This window comes from Chrysochloris asiatica, unplaced genomic scaffold, assembly GCF_000296735.1.
Source record: "Chrysochloris asiatica unplaced genomic scaffold, ChrAsi1.0 scaffold00262, whole genome shotgun sequence".
Classification (NCBI taxonomy): domain Eukaryota; kingdom Metazoa; phylum Chordata; class Mammalia; order Afrosoricida; family Chrysochloridae; genus Chrysochloris; species Chrysochloris asiatica.
In genome coordinates, this window is record NW_006408780.1 from 1,156,547 (window position 1) to 1,174,662 (window position 18,116).

General features: G+C 43.0%; 1 protein-coding gene across 2 annotated transcripts in view; it reads right to left on the reverse strand.

Annotated features, from left to right (window-relative positions):
* WHSC1 (Wolf-Hirschhorn syndrome candidate 1) overlaps positions 1 to 15,390 on the reverse strand; it is a 70,314-nt gene extending 54,924 nt beyond the window's left edge. For both annotated transcript variants that reach the window (XM_006874102.1, XM_006874103.1), the window contains exons 1-2: positions 14,794 to 15,390; positions 11,921 to 12,083 (exon numbers count right to left, since the gene is read on the reverse strand). In XM_006874102.1, coding sequence (XP_006874164.1) covers positions 11,921 to 12,083; positions 14,794 to 15,390 — 760 coding nt within the window. The remainder of the gene's footprint in view (positions 1 to 11,920; positions 12,084 to 14,793) is intronic.
* Between the last annotated feature and the right edge of the window lie 2,726 nt (positions 15,391 to 18,116).

An 18,116-nucleotide genomic window follows, 5' to 3' on the forward strand; every position in this document is an offset into this window, starting at 1 on the left:
GGGGATTGTAACCATGACAATGAGACGATATACGATAGAATGAATGTAAAACTAATGTTCTCCCATGTAAACTATCACATAATTCACAATAAAACATTTAAGAAAAAATAATAATAATTCTGACCCGGCTCTGAGCAGAGTATGTGGTTGTATGGTCAGATTCGCAGGTCTAAGTGCTTATTTTTCATCGAAGGCATTGACTATGATAGATAAGAACCAGAGGCTCAAATAGAGATAGAGTGTTAGATTTTTCCAAGTTAATTTCAATTTATAATTTTGAGATGACCACCGAAAAAATTTGAGCATTAACTAGTTGAATGGGGCTATAGACCCACTGTATGATAAGCTGACCTTGGGAATCAGCTTCATAAAGAAAGACAACTTAATTCATCTCATTATAGCATAGAGTAGAGTCCTGGTGTGGTGCTGTGGGGTTAATGCACTAGACTTCAAGGTCAGTTTGAACTGCTACGTCAGTGTTTCAAGCTCACCAGCCACTCCTCAGAAACCCTATAAAGGTTTAGGTTTATGAGTGAGGACCAACTTGATGGCACTTAACAACATAGCATAGAATGATTTAAAAAATGCATTTTTGGAAGGTGGAAAATGAAGGTCCACTGCCCAACTCAGCACTCAGTCATATTCTAATCTTGTCTCCATGCTGTGATATATACACCACAATAGATCAGGACTTTCTACACCTAGAGTACACTACACCCTGTGTCTTCCAAAAAGTTTTACATAATTAAGTAATGCATGATTTAACAAGTAATCAAGTCCCGTTTTCATTATTTCACAGCAACAAATAATTTAGAATGAAATCCGAAATCCCCAAGGCATTGCTGAAAACAGAGATGAATACATTTTCTATTGACATTTCACTAGCTTATACATTTCATGGGGATATTCTGTAGCATGAGGAAAAGCAATGCAAAAAATAGATGCTAGTTAGTAGAGAACACTGTAGCTCTCTGGTAGTGTATTGGCTATGAGTCGGGCTCCCAACCTCCAGGTCAGCAGTTCAAAACTACCAGCTGTTTCATGAGAGAAAGATGAGGCTTTCTGCTCCTGTAAAGATTTATAGCCTCGGAAACCCTATGCAGGGTCTCTGTGAGTTGGAATGAATTCCATGGCACACCACCACGATCACCATCAGAACAGTGGTTCTGTTGTTGTGAAGTTTTCAAGGTAATGCTTCTATGGAAAACAATCATTTAAACAATCCCCTATTTTTGACTTGGACTTAATTAAAAGTAAAGTTAAAATGAGGAGCTACTTCTTTTATATAGTTAGGTACCCTGGAAATCACTTGTTACTGCTATGAGGTGCTATCAAGTGGATTTTTGACTCAGAGCTAACCCTTGTGACAGAGTGGAACTGTCCTATAAGGGTTTTCTACACTGTAATCTTTACAAAAGCAAATCACCAGGTCTTTCACCTGAGGAGCCATTGGGTGGTTTGAACCACTGAGCATGTAACCAATTTGCCACCAGGGCTCCTTGGAATATTGTTGTTAGGTTAAGTAGGTTTCCATTCATAGTGATATTACACTGCCTAGTCCTGAGCTAGTCTCACAATCATTGCTATTTGAGCCATCCTAGTAGCTACTGCGTAAGTTCATCTCACTGAGAGTCTGCCTCTTTTTCACTAACCTTCCACTTTACCAAGCATGACGTCCTTCTTCAGGGACTGGAGATAGATAATATACCTACAGCTTTAATAAGGGGGCTTCAAAATACATGTGGAAAATTCATGATCTTTTAATTCTATTTTTGCACAAACATTTTGAAGCCCCCTTGTACTAGAGATGAAGTCTTGCTAACCTTACTTCTAAGGAACATTCTGGCTGTACTTCTTCCAAGATATATTAGTTCTTCAGCATGTGGTGGTTAGTGGTTGTGTGGCACTGAGTCACTCTGACTCACAGTGACCCAACATAGGATTTCTGAGGCTATAAATCTTTATGGGAACAGAAAGCCTCATCTTTTTCCCAAGATGTGACTGGTAGAGTAGAACTTCTGACCTTACAGCGAGCAGCACAGATTGTCATCCAGTCCATGATATATTCAATTCAATAGTTTATCAGCACCATAATTCAATTCTCCATGAATTCTTCTTCAGGTTTCATTATTCATTGCCTAGCATTTACATGCATATGAGGTGATTGAAAATACCATGACCAGAGTAAAGTACACCTTAGTTATCAAAATAATATCTTTGATTTTTAACACTTTAAGGAGGTTTTCTTGAACTGATTTATCTAATGCACTGCGTTATCAAAGTCCTGGTGTGGTGCTGTGGATTAATGTGCTGGACTGCAAAGACAGTTTGAACCACAAGGTCAGCAGTTCAAGTTCACCAGCTGCTCCTCAGAAACCCTATACAGATTCACTATGGGTCGGAACCAATTCGACAACACTTACAATAACAAATTATCAGACAATATTTATCTGATATTCAGAAAGTTTTCACTAGCTAATTTTTATTTTTTTTAGAAGTGATCTCTGCTTCCTTCTTTCTGGTCTGTCTTAGTCTAGAAGCTCCACTGAAACCTGTCCACCATGGGTTCCTCTGCTGACACTTAAAGTACCAGTGGAATCGCTTCTAGCATCACAAACCAGGCGAGCCATCACACTATCGCAAACTGACAGACAAGTAGAAACCACTATGACAAGTGAAAGGTCCTTGGATTAGAGCAAACATTCTGTGTTCAGTACTAAGTGGAGGGATGGCAGTTCAAATTCACCCATCAGTACCACACACACACAAACACAAATGCCTGGGGCTCTACTTGCAAAAAATCAGTCACTGAAAGTTCTACAAGGCACAATTGTTCTCTTATAGACTTGGGTCTCCATGAGGCATATTGCCTTGACTGCAACTTGTTTAGTACAAGTGGTTTCAGGAATACGTAAAATGTATTGAATTAGAAATTTGCCTTTGTTTAGAAAGATAAAAGTTATGTATATTACACATTTACCATAGAAAGTAAATTGAAATTATACTTAAAAAAAGAGTTATCAGAGAATTTTTTATTTCTTCCAATACTTTAGTCCCTGGTAATGTAAACAATTAAGCACTCAGCTACAAACTGAAAGATTTTAATCACCTCAGAAGAAATTCTGACAATCTCTTCTGACATATGTTGTTGTTAAGTGCCAATAAGTCGATTCCAACTTGTAGCAATCTTGTATAGGGTTTCCAAGGAGCCACTGGTGAGCTTGAACCGCAAACCCTGCTGTCGAGTTCTTATCCTACAGCGCCACTCCAAAACTCATCTCTGACATATACTTGGTGGCAACTGAGCTCACAGCCCCATTACTTCACTGCTTTGAAAGAACTGTCCTGAGTTATGAAATCAAGTACAAAATGTACATCGTTGTCGCAGTATTATTTGTAATGAAGAAAACTCTTAACAGTCCATATGCTGAGATAACATGAAGTTAAATCATATTTATGAACAGCCAATGACAAAGAAAAGCTCCTTACATGTCAGATGAAAAAAATATAGAGTTTAACCACTAGTTTGTAAAATAAATGAGTACAACATTTTAAAAAAATTCTTTCCTATGTAGAAACTTGGTAACAATAGAACTAATTTTCTCCCACTTACGTGGGTTTCTTTACTCCATAAGAATTCCATTTTGGTCCCAGTTGAGAAGCGAATACCTGTTTTATTTTACTGCATAACTAAACTTCCCACTATTGCTAATGATCACTAATCACAACCCGTCTAGAAACAGTGATCGACTCTCCACCCACATCCCTTTCTCAGAGACCCTCGACTCCACCAACAGCCCGGCTGCCTATGTTCCTTCCCTACCCTTCATGACCCACTGGACAAGAGGTGGTGACCCAGAAGTCTCTCTCCAGAATCTGCGAGGTAACACTAGCCACTTGCACTAGAACATCAGGCATGAAGAATAGAGCCCAGCAAGAGAGAAGGCTGCACCACAGCTGAAGCTCCAAGGGAGCCACAGGAGCCTTTATGATGCAGGCAAGATCAGGGTACCTATAGCCATAGGAGTGGAACATGGGGCAAAGGTCACAGGGACAGGAGACCACAAGGTCCAAAGGAAACAAAGGACAAACACCAGTTGGTAAAGCTGAAAAGGGCATGGCCAATGTCACAGCAAGAGACTCTAACTCACCTCTAACTAACAGAACCTCCTAGGACACAGGAAAGTCAGATTATCGGGAATGTTTTTAGAAGGATGCTAAAACCTATAAATCAAACAATAAAACTTAACTCTTCAGGCTCCCTACTACCAGATCTTAGATCAGAAATCTCAATGAATTAACACACGGACACACCGATTCAGAAGACTGCCTGCATTGTTGGGAGGACTTCCCAGAAATCGCAACGTCCCTGTCTACACAGGTAAGAAATCACCGTTTAAATCCTCTAGTTTTCTCAAGCTGAAGGCACCATTAGTGAGTCGGAGGCAGACCCGGAAAGCACTCGGCAAACGAGACCACCAGCACTTTAGCTTTACTGCAGCACAGTTTTCTGCTGTAGACACACAATCCTTCCCTTTGTAATTTCATGCCAAGCAGTTTGGCTGCACTAACCCACAAATATCAATTTGGAGAAAAAAATGTCTATAAGCTGTTCGTTTTCCGGTCAATTTAATCTAGTAACCTATAAAACTGTTGCAAAGTTGGGAGGGGAGGGTGTTATTTCCTACCATAATACAGAAGAATGACAATAAAAATCTCCACAACAGAAAATAACTAGATTCTGGACCCTGATTGTCTGTAGTGAAGACAGTGACACTTCCACATTCACAATCCAGTTTCCTTTATGTGATAACATCGAAAACATCCAGTTCATCTACAGTTTCCAACTTTCAGGCCTCAAAGCTGCTCATCTATCCAGGTGTCTGTCCTAGAAGACACTAGCCGAAACAAGTTCTTCCAGCTGCATATAGCACAGAAAAGCTTCCACATAAGACTTTCATTAAGTTCGATTTTCAAAACTATCTACATTGAGCTGTGGCTTGTGATGGTGTTCTAGTCTGTTCATGTTATAGTTTAATTCCAAAATATTAAGGGCACTACTAAGATCTACAGATTCAATTAGGCCCCTGAGAAATAAAAATACCTGCATGTTGTTAGGTACTGTCAAGCCAGTTCTGTCTCACAGCGACCCTATACACAACAGAATGAAACACTGCCCGTCCTGCACCATCCTCACAACTGTGGCCACTGCTGCTACCACTGTGCAAAACCATTTTGTTGATGGTCTTCATCTTTTCCGCGGACCCTCCACTTTACTAAGCATGATGTCCTTCTCCAGTGACTAGTCCCTTCTGATAACATGTTCAAAGTATGAGAGATGAAGTCTTACCATCATGGCCTCCAAGGGGCATTCAGGCTGTACTTCTTCTAAGATACATTTGTTTGTTCTCTAGCAGTCTATGGTATTTTCAATATTCTTCACCAACACCATAACTCAAATGTATCAATTCTTCTATGGTCTTCTTTATTCAGTGCTCAACTTTCACATGCATACAAGACTACTGAAAATACCATGACTTGGGTCAGGCACAAACTGATATCTTTGCTCTTGAACACTTTAAAAGAGGTCTTGGGCAGCAGGTTTGCCTAATGCAATACATTGTTTGATTTCTTGACTGGCTGCTGCTTCCAAGAGTGCTCATAGTAAATCGAAGCAAAATGAAGTTTTTGATAACTTCGATCTTTTTTCCAATTATCCAATTTTTATTATTTATTTGTATAGTGGTGAGAAGTTTCATTTTCTTCACACTGAGGTGCAATCCACACTGAAGGCTACAGTCTTTGATCTTCATCAGTTAAGTATTCTTAGTCTTGGCTTTCAGCACGCAAGGTTGTATCATCTGTATTTCGAAGGTTGATAATGAGTCTTTATCCGATTTTATGCTACATTCTTTATATAAGCCAGCTTCTCAGATTATCTGCTGAGCATTCAGGCTGAATAAATATGGTGAAAGAATACAAGCCTGGAGCACATCCCTTTCCTGATTTTAAACCATTCCGTATCCCCTTGTTTTGTTAAAATGACTGCCTCTTGGTCTACATACAGGCTCCTCAGGACCGGGCAGTGTTTCGTTCTGTTGTGCACAGGGTCGCTCGCTATGAGTCGGTACCAACTTGATGGCACCTAACAATTGTATTGTTTTTTGCCAATGCTGTCAATGCAGCCTGGACTTCTCCCTTCAGTACTATCAGTTCCTGATCATGTGCTACTTTTGAATTGGTACACACATAAGCACTCCTCAAGGCCTCTAAATCAGAAGTGAGAGCAGGAGTCAGGTGAGAAGGGCTCATCTCACAGAGAAAGAAAAGGCTGCCTTCCAAGGCCCATGCTAGGCCAGCAGCACACTGGAAGCCATTCTTCTTTATGACCTGCTATTTCCTCCACAAGGGACACCAGACCCCCGAGAGAGCATGCCCCATTCCCTGTCTCAGCTCCCACACCAAGTACAGAATCCAGGTCTCAGCAAAGCCTGCAATCCTACTACCCACATTTCCCTGGAAAATTCTTAGCTCCTGCAGCTAAGCAATTCCTGAAGCACGAACCCAACCAATGTCCAGATCTGGGTTTCTATCACCAATCTCTACTACAAGGATCCAGACTTTCTTGGAGAAACAGCCAATTCCAGGACGGAGGCAAAAGGTCCATGAGGAGTCTAGAACACCTGGCGGGCCAGAACACCCAGAAGTGCTCACAGGCTGACTGATGCAAACACGTTAAAAGAGCACAGCTTAAAGGGACATAATGGGACTCACACTAACCAAATTTAGGATAATTTGAGCATTTAAAGGAGCAAGGCCTTGATTGTTATTTTTGTTAAGTGCCATCAAATCAGTTCCGAATCATAGCAGCCTTGAATGTGAAAAAGGTGGAACAAAATTCAAAATGGGGAAAAAAAAAAAAAAGGCAATGTGGTGGAACACACAGGGGGGCAAAGTTATAAAAACTTCTTAGACATTACCTAACTCTGATGGAATGAGTCAGTGGGCAAGGGGACTCAGGACCATAGTCTTGGGGGACACAGCATAACAGTGGTCTTACATTCTACTTGGAAGAGTAACAACTGAGATCTTAGATGCCCTTGGCAGATCTACAGTGTCACTTCTGGCCTCTCCCAAAGTGGAGGAAAGAAGAGTGATGAAAATTGAAGACACTTAAAAAACAATTAGTCCAAAAGACCACGTGAACATCAGTCTCCACAACCCTGAGACCAAAAGAACTAGATGGTACTGAGCTACCACTACCAACTGCTCTGAAAGGGGTCACATTAAAAGGTCTCCTCAAGGCAAACCCCCTTCCAAGATGAAGATTTAAGGGGAATACAATACACAAGCACGTTGGTCACTGGTAAGGGGAAGTGGGAGAAATTTGTGAGCTAAGTCCAGCCACATTCAATAGATTCCTGTAGCTAGCAGTATGGCAAGACCTGGGGACTCCTGGGCCCAGGCAGAAGAAGTCTGTCTTCTACCTATAACTCGATTGTAACACCTAAAATGGGGCTACAACGTGCACGTGGCCCAATGAAGGAGGCTTCCTGTGTAGCCTCTGCATTACATAAGATCATAGGTGGAATCCAGAATCTTCTGAGGTGGGAAATTTCCACTTGAAAAGACAAGCAGATGAGCCTGGAGCAGCTAGAAGAACAAAAGACACTTTGTGAAAGAAAGACTGACAGGAAAGATCAAAAACAATAATGGCAGTCTGACTGACTACTACAAGAACAAGCAAGTTGCTCACCCAGGAGACAAGAAGGCAAGTGGATGGGTTCCCTCAGGGCAAACCCCCTTCCAATACTAAGACTCAATGGTAATACATGAGCACACATGCGGGTCTGACTGGTGACCACGTTGGTCAATAAGGGGAAGTGAGGGAAAAACAGCAATGAAGCTGCGTGCTAAGTCCTACCACGTTCAATACACTCCTGGGAACCCAGGTGGAGACCTGGTTGTTCAGCAGTATGGCAAGACCTGGGGACTCCTGGCCCAGAGATAGGGACATGGCCACAGAGGACAAGAGTGGAGAGTGAAGGGTCCAGCTGATATGAAGTGAGGAGAGATTCACAAGAACACCCATACTTGCAGATAGTACCCATTTGACTTGCCTTCAATGGCTGGATGACCAGAACTCCACTAGAGGAAGAAAGAAGAGGGAAAAAAAGTGTAATCCACTACAATTTGTGAACTTGACCTATGTGTGTAGATGTAGTAGTTGAAAAGAGGGAACGAATCTTTACAGTAAGGATCATTCCCACCTCCTCAGTACACAGGGTAGACAGGGATAGGTAACGTAAGACATTGGCTACCCAAAATGGAGGAGGGGGCCTACAAAGGCATGAAGTAACTGGCTTACAAACTTTCAAGAGGGAGCCTAGTTTCAGAGGGTGTGGGGGAAGGTAGAAACTCCACTGAGTGGTTTCCAACCTGTCTGGACAGGGCTGGTGAAAGGAGATGGGGATAAGACTCTTGTGGTTCAATAGTGAATAATTGCTATCAGGATTGATTGTGAGAGTCAGAAATGTAAAGATAGATGTTTTGTAACAAAAGGAGGGGAGTGGCTGTTCTTGCAGTCCAGAAGCGGAGGTCTCCCTGGGACCATCAAGGGAGAGAACCGGAGTGTGGGACCCTATCCAGAGAAGCAGTGACACCAGAGAAGCAGAGGTAGAGACAATAACGGGGAGAGATGGGAGCGACTGGGGACTCTGGACTCTGGGAGGGAGAAGGTCTGTGTGTTGATGATCAGGGAGCAGGCTTGTGGGGTGTACCCTTTGCTGTTTGATGATGCTTGCAGGGAATTGTAATCATTGCAATGAAACAAAATAAGATAGAAAGAATGTACAGCTAATGTTCTTCCATATAAACTATCACATAATTCACAATAAAAACTTTAAAAAAAAAAGGTCCTGAATAAAGTAACAGAAAATGTAGAACAAAACTCATAATCTTAAAAAAGACCAGGCTTACTAGTCATATAAATACTGGTGGAATCCCAAGACTATGATCCTTGGTCATACTTCAGGACTGAACTAAACTCACCCCCAGCCCCCATGACTCAATTTTCAGTCAATATATAGGAGGCAATATATATAGGCATACGGATGGCAATGGCACTACTGAGGTACACACACCAGAGACTGGTCAACAATTTGACCCCAAAAGGGCAATATTTCGCTAAGGAGAAAATTCTGAAGGGTGGGGAGATGAGGAGGAATGAAAACAGTACAGGGAAGAAGTGAGGTAAGTGATGTAAGCCTGCAGGGAACGCACTAAGATGAAATCAAGTAGGTGATTTATTAAATGTAAAACTGATGATCTCCTCTGTAAACCTTCACTTATAATAAAAAGTTGAAAAACAAAAAACCCAGGTTTACTGGTAGGACAGCAACTGGTGAAACCCGAGACTATGGCCCTTACACACCCTTCGGGTCTGGAATTGAACTTAGCCCCTCAGCTCAACTTTAGCCAAACAATAGACAGGTCTTTAAGGTGAACAATTACACCACAGAAGTACATGACTTCTTAGAACAATCAACCATACGAGAGCAACAGGTATCACTTGCCCAGGAATAAAGTTCAGAAGGCAGGAAGGGATAGGAAACAAGGACCGATGAAAATGGGACACAGAAAGTGGGAAAAGGATTGTTACATTGTAGGGAACTGAGATCCATATCACAAATCAAAATGAGCATGAATTGTTGAATGGAAAACTAATTTGTTCATAAACTTTCATCCAAATCACAATAAAAAATTTAAAAAGAAAAGTTAACACAGGTAGTGGTTATGAGCCGGGCTGCTAACCTCAAGGTCACCTCAAGATCAGCAGTTCGAAACTACCAGCTGTTCCATAAGAGAAAGATGAGGCTTTTGGCACCTGTAAAAATTTACAGCCTCAGAAACCCTATACAGGGTCGCTATGAGTCGGAACTGACTCCACAGCACACAACCACCACCAACCATCAACACAAATACAAGATAAGTAATAAATAAAAAGGACTATAACACATGGAGTCCTGGTGTGGCGCTGTGGGTTAATGCGCCAGACTGCAAAGCCATTTGAACTGCAAGGTCATCGTTTCAAGATCACCAGCCACTCCTTGGAAACCCTACACAGGATCGCTATGGGTCAGAACTGACTCAATGGCTCTTAAATACAACAACGTAGGGATTCCAAGAAGCACCTAGTGAGTTTGAACCGCCGACCTAGTGGTAACATTAGGTAGTAGTGGCGGTTATGTACTGTGCAGTCGGTTCTGACTCACAGCGACCCTGAATAGGGTTTCCGAGGCTGTAACTCTTTATGGGAGCAGAAAGCCTTCTCTTTCCCCCATGGAACCACTAAGGCTGAATATAGTTGAATAATAGCTGAAAAGACTCAAGTCACACAGATCTAAGAGCTTAAGTTGGCAGGGTACAGAAGTCCCCAGACACTAAAAATCAATAAAATTCAATTGTGTTGCTACGCAGACAAATGTTGTTGAAGTTGAATTCTGTTTGGGGTTTTCAGTGTGCAGTGCATGCCTGATCTTTGAGAAGCTGAGCAGACTCAGCAGAGCCCAGACCTATGGAAGACACTGCCCTCTGCCTGCACCTGGAGGCAAATGCACAAGGACCCATCGCCAATCAATGGCAGAACATCCAGGTTCTATCTGAAAGGTCCAAGTCTTCCCTCTGACCCAGGTTAGATGCCTGAGAAAGACACCCTGGGGCCCCTGAAGTCATTTGGCTAGCCAAGGACGTGAGAAGTCCTCCACGGGAGACAGCTAACGCCAGGCTCTAAGAACTTGTAGAGAGACAGGGGCTCCTGAATCTCATGGCACCTGGGGGGTGAGAAGACTCAGGCAGGGACATGCCCTGTAATGAAGGCAGCATGCCAAACCCAAGCAAAGTGTTCTTAGTCCTGAAGCAGTGCCCATTTCTGGCATCTGTGTGCCAGAGACACACACAATACAACACTACCCAGCAGCCACCTGTTCCAATGCCCAGCCAACACACCTGTAGCAAGATCAGCAATACTGCTCTGGTGAGCACCTTCCAGCCACTGAGCCTAGGAGAGGACATACCATCACAGGCACCACTGAGGGCTGGACAAAGGTGGCCAGGAGCACTCGACCCAGTCAGTCTGTGGGTCTGGCCTCAGGAGAGGACATGCCATCTCAGGCTGCCCAGGGGGACACTTGATGAAGCTGGGCTGGAGCGCTGGGCCCGGTCACTCTGTGGCTCTAGCCCCATATCTCTGCAGGTCGTACAGGCACCGGAGGCTCATGACTGACTCAGCTCCAGCTCTTTACACAAAACACCTCACCTTTCTCAAACTGGATTCCAATCCACAGGATATTCTAGAACTTTCCAGAAGACTCTAAAAACCACCTAATCCTTTGTTTACTTTTCCTCCAAAAACACACTCATGGTTTACCCTATTATTTGCTCTAATCTGTAACAATGTCATATTACATTCTTAACACACGCCTTCTTCAGCAGACCCACAAGAACATTTATCTTCCCAAGTTTCATGAGACCCAAGATGGTAATTTCTAGTTTCTTACCGCATCGCAAGAAGCCTAATACAATAAACATGGGCATTTTGTAACTCAAACTTGGTGTGAAATGCCATTTCTTCAAATCATGATGAAATAAGCAACCACTGCATATCTAAGTAATAGATTATTTATAATATAATTTTTAAAAGCACAAGGCAAAGAGCACTTCTCATTTAATATCTCTAACTAGATTCAGGCAGATACATGGCTGAGATGGATATAAGAAAAGATGGCAATGTGTCACATCTGATTCAGTAACTAACTTCAGGTAAAACTGCAAAAATGAACCACAAGTAAGCAAACAGCCTGGAATGCAGAAAGGTTCAATGCAGAATATAAGGGTAGAAAACCAGCCCAAGTCACAATACCTTTCAGTTTGGTACAGGTATGAAGAAGCGGGTCAGCAGACACCATGCACGGCCACCAAGGATAACCTGACACTTTGGACCATACCAAATCGCCAATGTTGTACTTCAGCAGAGGATCTCTGTCTCTGCTGCCATTTGGACAGGACTCTTTCTTGGCTGGAATCTAGAAATGAACAACAAAAGACAAATACTAACATCAAATCAAACAACCGCCAACTTAGTCCTTTTCCAAATAGAAAACCAAAGGCTTACAGCATACATGTGTGCATACACACACATGCACACACCTAAGAAGGGAGCAGGCTTATGCTTCTGCCACGTAAATCATAACCCCAATACTGCTTCATTGAAATTATTTATCTGTCTCTTCACCTGCCCTCACCCACAACACCAGCACAATGCTTGGACCTTGTAGGTACTCGACATTATGAAGGGGGGCCCATGGATGGCCTCTAACATTACTTCACAGACCTACCTGGTCAAAAGAACTCTCAAGGTGTCCTGAATTCATCTTCGGAGCCCTCCCCACAGCCTCATGTCTGGAACATGGGAGCTACCCAACAGGGAAGGACCTGAGGCAGCAAGGGTACCAGGAGAGCCTAGCAAGGCATCCCAGCTCCACCTTACCATAGGTGAGCCACCGAGGCGCTACGAGCCTGCATCCTTCAGTCCTCGTCTGTCTATACAACAAGGGTGGCTCATAAGATCTGAGTGGCTTAACAAGAACAAGTGTTTTCCACACCACTCCCTCAGCCTGCTCTCACAGCCAACAGGACCTTTAACCTCCTCCTCTTCTCCAGCGCCCACAGAGCAAGACTACAGGCACAGGATGGAAAAGGCAGACATCCTTCTCTTTGCCTACAGTGGGAGGGAACTGTTTCTCAGCTGTTTCCTTGGGACCATAATCAGGTAACGTAGAATTATATAGTGTAGGGCAGCAACTACAGAATGGGCTCCTGCCAGACAGACCAAAGTGTCTGTACAATGAGGACCCCAGTGCCCGAATCACTGAGTTGTTATAAAAAGCAATGTTCATGGTGCTGAGGGTTGGCACAGAGCTGGCACATTATACACCCACTGCCAGAGTCAATTCTGAGTCTTTTCCAAAACTATACAGGCTTACAGGGGCAGACTGCATCATCATGCTACCATGGAATGACTGGTAGCCCAACACCTAACCCACAGCACCACCAGGGCACCTCTGTCACATTCTATGATTTCAAAAGCAGGTGACCTTCAGGATACTCGACAGCATCCCACTTGAACATTTATCGTGCTGTTTCAGCCTCAGGACAGCCTTGTGAGGGGAAGTGCCTCCTTTCTACAGATGCAAAGTCAAAACTCAAGTGGAGAACCAGAGTTTGAACCAAAATAAGTGGTCGAATGGGGGTGCAAAAACCAGGTTTTCACAGATCTCTCCCCTGTAGAAGCATGAGGTCTGATACAACCAAGGGCACTCTGAAAACTCATCTCATCAGTCCAGAGCACTACACTGGTCTTTTTAAAACCTCACCAGTATAATTACATTGTTATTTCACCTCACAGCGACTTTGGTCAGGGTTTCCATGGAGCAGGTGGTAAGTTTGAACCACTGATCTTGTGGTTCAAACCGACCTTGCAGTCCAGCGCTTTAACCCACAGCACCACACCAGGACACCAGGGCTTACTAATTACAATGGGGTGGTGGTTATGTGCCATGGAGTCGGTTCCGACTCATAGCAACCCTGTACAGGGTTTCCGAGACTGTAAATCTTTACGGGGGCAAAAAGCCTCATCTTGCTCCCGTGGAGCACTAATTACATTAGTAATAGCTAAGCCGCTCTTCAGCATCTCAAAAACAATTTTCTTCCGCTTTCAATGCACTTCACTATTTTAACAATTTCAAGGTAACTTCAGTCTTTCCCCCTCCCATTTGTGAAATTCTTAAATAAAACTTCTCAATTCTAGTTTTAAACTAAATATTCTCACTCTGGTGATAACACTAATCTCAAGCTAGCTCCTGCCCAGCACCACCCCAAGTACAGGTGGGTAGGGAACTGCCACCAAAAGCCATGAACAAATAATGTGGAAAGAAAGGGCACCGCGACACCTTTTGTAGTATTTAATTCACTCCTAAATGAACACAGGTGGGACTGCAATGCCTCATTTCCTTCTGCCAAAGTCAAAGTTCCCTGGCTGTTGTATACAACTTATAGTCATCTAACTACCAGGGCCCCCCTGAGTGTCATTTAAGACATGGTGACACAAACCATAGAGACCAACTTGGAGCCACCCTGTAACTTCAGATATGGTTCTCCATCCCAGTAGCTGATGACTTCAGTGTTCGTTCCCTTGGGCTCTGTTAGGCTCTGCGTTGGGAACATACAAACATAAGACCTGGGTCCACCCTCAAGGAGTCAAACAATGTGCTGGACCACCTGGTTGAAGAGATAGATAAGGGGGCTGACAGGAAGCCATATGGCAAAAATGACATGCATTTTATGGGTTAAAAAAGTTGACTGCACCCAGTGTCCTCCTGCTGACCATAATTCAGCTGAAGAATGCCTCTGGTCTGAAGGTTAAAGGGGTCTGGAACTGACCAGACCTGGGTCCAGAAACTAGCTTTGCCTCTCAGTAGCCCTTTTCTTCTAGAACATTGAGTTAACCTCTCTAGGCTCCTCAACTGGCTCAGGAGGTGGCTGGAAGGCCTCAGGTGGCCATGTTGGGGTGCCCTGGCAGTATCAGCCATACTGTGTAGACAGGTAAGGAATGGATTGGGGCCAGCCCACTGCCCACACACCACCAGCTGCCCTCCACCCACCCCCCGACCTGGAGACATCCTCTCCTGGTCCTCATGTTTGTCCTCAGCCCCAGAGAGAATTTCTCGTAAGTACCTTTTTGTCTGTGGGACTTGAGATCTTAGATACAAGCGCTGCTTCAACAAGGCCCTGCTCTAGGAAGGAGTCATATTTTATGCTTCTCTTTCGGCTCCTTCTTGCCTTGTTTTCTGCTTTCTGTCCATTTTCTTCAACCTGGGACACATCAGCTGCACTGTCCCCGCAAATGGAAGATTCAAAGAGAGGTTTCCCATTCATGTATGTTTTGGTGATCTTCAGCTTGATTTCTGGAGAGCCATTTTTAATAGGAGTTGTGTTAGGTGGTGTCCCAATTCCTTTCATTTCCTGGGACTCAAAACGCAATTTTGCATCATGAGCACCAGGTTCTCCATTAAACACACGGGAAGTAAGATCTTTCAGCTTCTCAGCAGGAATAAAGGGAAGTGCATCGTGGCCGTTAAATTTTTGCATGACCCCCTCTTGCAGAGTGGGAGAGAGGTGGGTTTTACTGAGGAATACAGAGCATTCGCGATTCACTTCACAGTTCTGAGTCTTTCCATTCGTATTGCCAAGGATTTCTGGTGCCTGCTTCATCTTCATGCACGTTACAACTTTCTGAACAGACAAAGGACTTTTTTGGATGCTCAAGTCCATTCAGCCCCGAAGCTTCTGTTCTTAGGACACTACAATATTTAAAATAAAAAAAATAAAAAAAATTACATTTAGAATCTTGGCTAAGTATGCTGGCACCACTGCAGCTTTGCTTTCATAGGCAATCTATAATGTTTTACAATACTGACTCAGATCGAGAACAAACAAGATGGTAGAAGTGCTAGGAGGAGCTCCGTCAGCACCAACACAGAATACCAGACCAAGCAGGCCCAGGGGATGGTTCCAGAACTCTGAACCACATATAAAGTAATATTTAGAAGACTGGAAGGCTTACAGCCAGCGGAATTTGTAGCAGAAGCAAGAAATCATGTGCTTTCTAATCCAAGGCGCTCAGCTGCTCCCTGAGTGGCCATCTTAGGTAAGAAGACCGAACCAGTGAAGGATCAGAGCAGCCACGGACACCTGACAGAACCACGGAGATAAAGATGTGGACTAATTTTTTTAAAATCTGTTCATTGGTCTCTCGCTGGCTGCGCACCTCCATTCTGGTGACTACAGGGGGTACCTGACCGAGTGGACACCCAACCCCACCCATGGAGGGTTCTATTATGCATGCGTACAGATCTCCTCGAAATTTAAAATGACAGTTTCCACTAAAAACCAAACAGCTATGCAAAATAGCCACAGACGGTCCTAAACTGCTTATCGCTAGGAAAAAGGCCTGGACAGGAGCTGTTGGAGTATAATAGGCAGACTACAGGAAACAGGCTGAAAATTAAATCCTGAGTTATGTCACAATGACCAACAGTGGCATCTTGAAATTTTTCAGGAAGAACAGTGAAAAGGAAAGCCCATCTCCTGATCACATCTACCTGAAGGCAAATCAGAAAACATAAAAAAAGTACCAAAACACACACTCATCTAAGTTTTAGGACCACAGCTAACCACTGAATATGCCCCCAAAAAAACAGAAAGAGATGACCATATCAGCACATATCCAGAAACAAGATAAAGTAACTGAGACAAATGAGCAGGAGGAAGACCTACACTCCATATTGGAAGGAGGGCAGGCTTTGGAAATGCCTGAGAAGGAATTCAGAAAAATTATTATAAAATGTCTCAAAACACTTTACAATGGTGTTGAGAAAAATAAGGAACATGTCGGGAAAGCGCTACAGGAACAATCAAATAAGATAGATACAGTATTGGAAAACAACACAAAACCTACAAAAAGAGGTCTAAATGATTAATAATAGAATATAAAAAATGGACAATACACTGAAAGGGCAAAGGAGTAGAAATGAAGAGATGGAAGCCAGAACTAGTGAGCTGGAAGATAAATTTCTCAGTACCACTAAGATAGAAGAACAAACTGAAAAAAGTATTTTAAAAATCTAAAGAAGACCTAAGATTCATGTTGGACAACATGAAGAGGAATAACTTAAGAATTATCAGCATTCCAGAACAAGAAGAAGCGCACAAGTCCACAGAAGAGATAGTTGAAGAACTGCTGGAAGAAAATTTCCCTAACATCCTCCTGAAAAGCGAAAAGATAGGCAACCAAGAAGCTCAACGAACCCCAGGAAGGCTAGACCCTAAAAGAAAATCACCAAGACATATAAAAATCAAGCTCTCCAAAATTAAAGGTAAGGACAGAATTCTGAAAGCAGCTAGGGATAAAAGAGGTGTAACACACAAAGGCAAGTAAATCAGACTAAGCTCAGATTTCTCAACAGAAACCATGCAGACAAGAAATCAATGGGGAGACATATATAAAACCCTGAAAGAAAAAAAAAACTACCAACCAAAAATCCTCTATCCAGCAAAGCTGTCAATCAAATATGATGTTTTAATCAAAACATTACAGAATAAATAGGAGCTAAGGGATTTTGCCAAAGCCAACCCTGCAATGAAAAACATCCTAAAGGGAGTTCTGTGGACAGAGAACCAACAAGAACAGACAACAACCAGAGACTGGCATACGTGGCAGCATCACCTAGAAGTCAATTGACAAATGGAAGAGTCAAGAACAGAACAAAACAGTAAGAACAAATTCAGAGGATCTGGGAGGTCAGGCTATGATCAAAAGAATTACAATGTGAAAGAAGGTAAACACAGAGGAACAGAGATCTAGGTGATGGGAAGCTCAGGTAGATTACAGGATAAAATAGGCTGTCTTAAATGGAAGGAAAAGTTAAAGGAATGTAAGCTAACCACAACGGTGGGGTTGGGGTGGGGTGTTTGGGGGCAGGTGGAGGGAGACAACAGTAGAGCACAGAGTAAAGGCAGACACATCATAGTTCGGGTGATAGGGAGGACAATACAGTAACAGCAAGGAGGTGTAAGAACAAAGTAGATAGGGGAACACTGAGACAGGTTTGCATGGCCTAAGTGAGACAGAGGTAAACAGTGATGCATGCTTAACCTTGGAACAACAGGGGTCTGTGATACACAGATCTAGGCACAGTTCGAAGAGGGGAAATAATACTAAGATACCTGACTGTCTTATGAATATTGGTTTCCCTTGCCTACTATTATAACAGATTTGATGCATTAAACACTAAAGACCGAAGACCGGAAGACTTGTGGGATGACATCAAGAACATCATACATGAAGAGAGAGCAAAAAGTCATTAAGAAGACAAGAAAGAAGGAAAAGATCAAAATGGATGTCAGAGGAGACTATGAAACTTGCTCTCCAGCGTAGAGAAGCTAAAGCAAATGGAAAGAATTAAAGAGGTCCAAGAGTTGAACAGAAAATTTCAAAG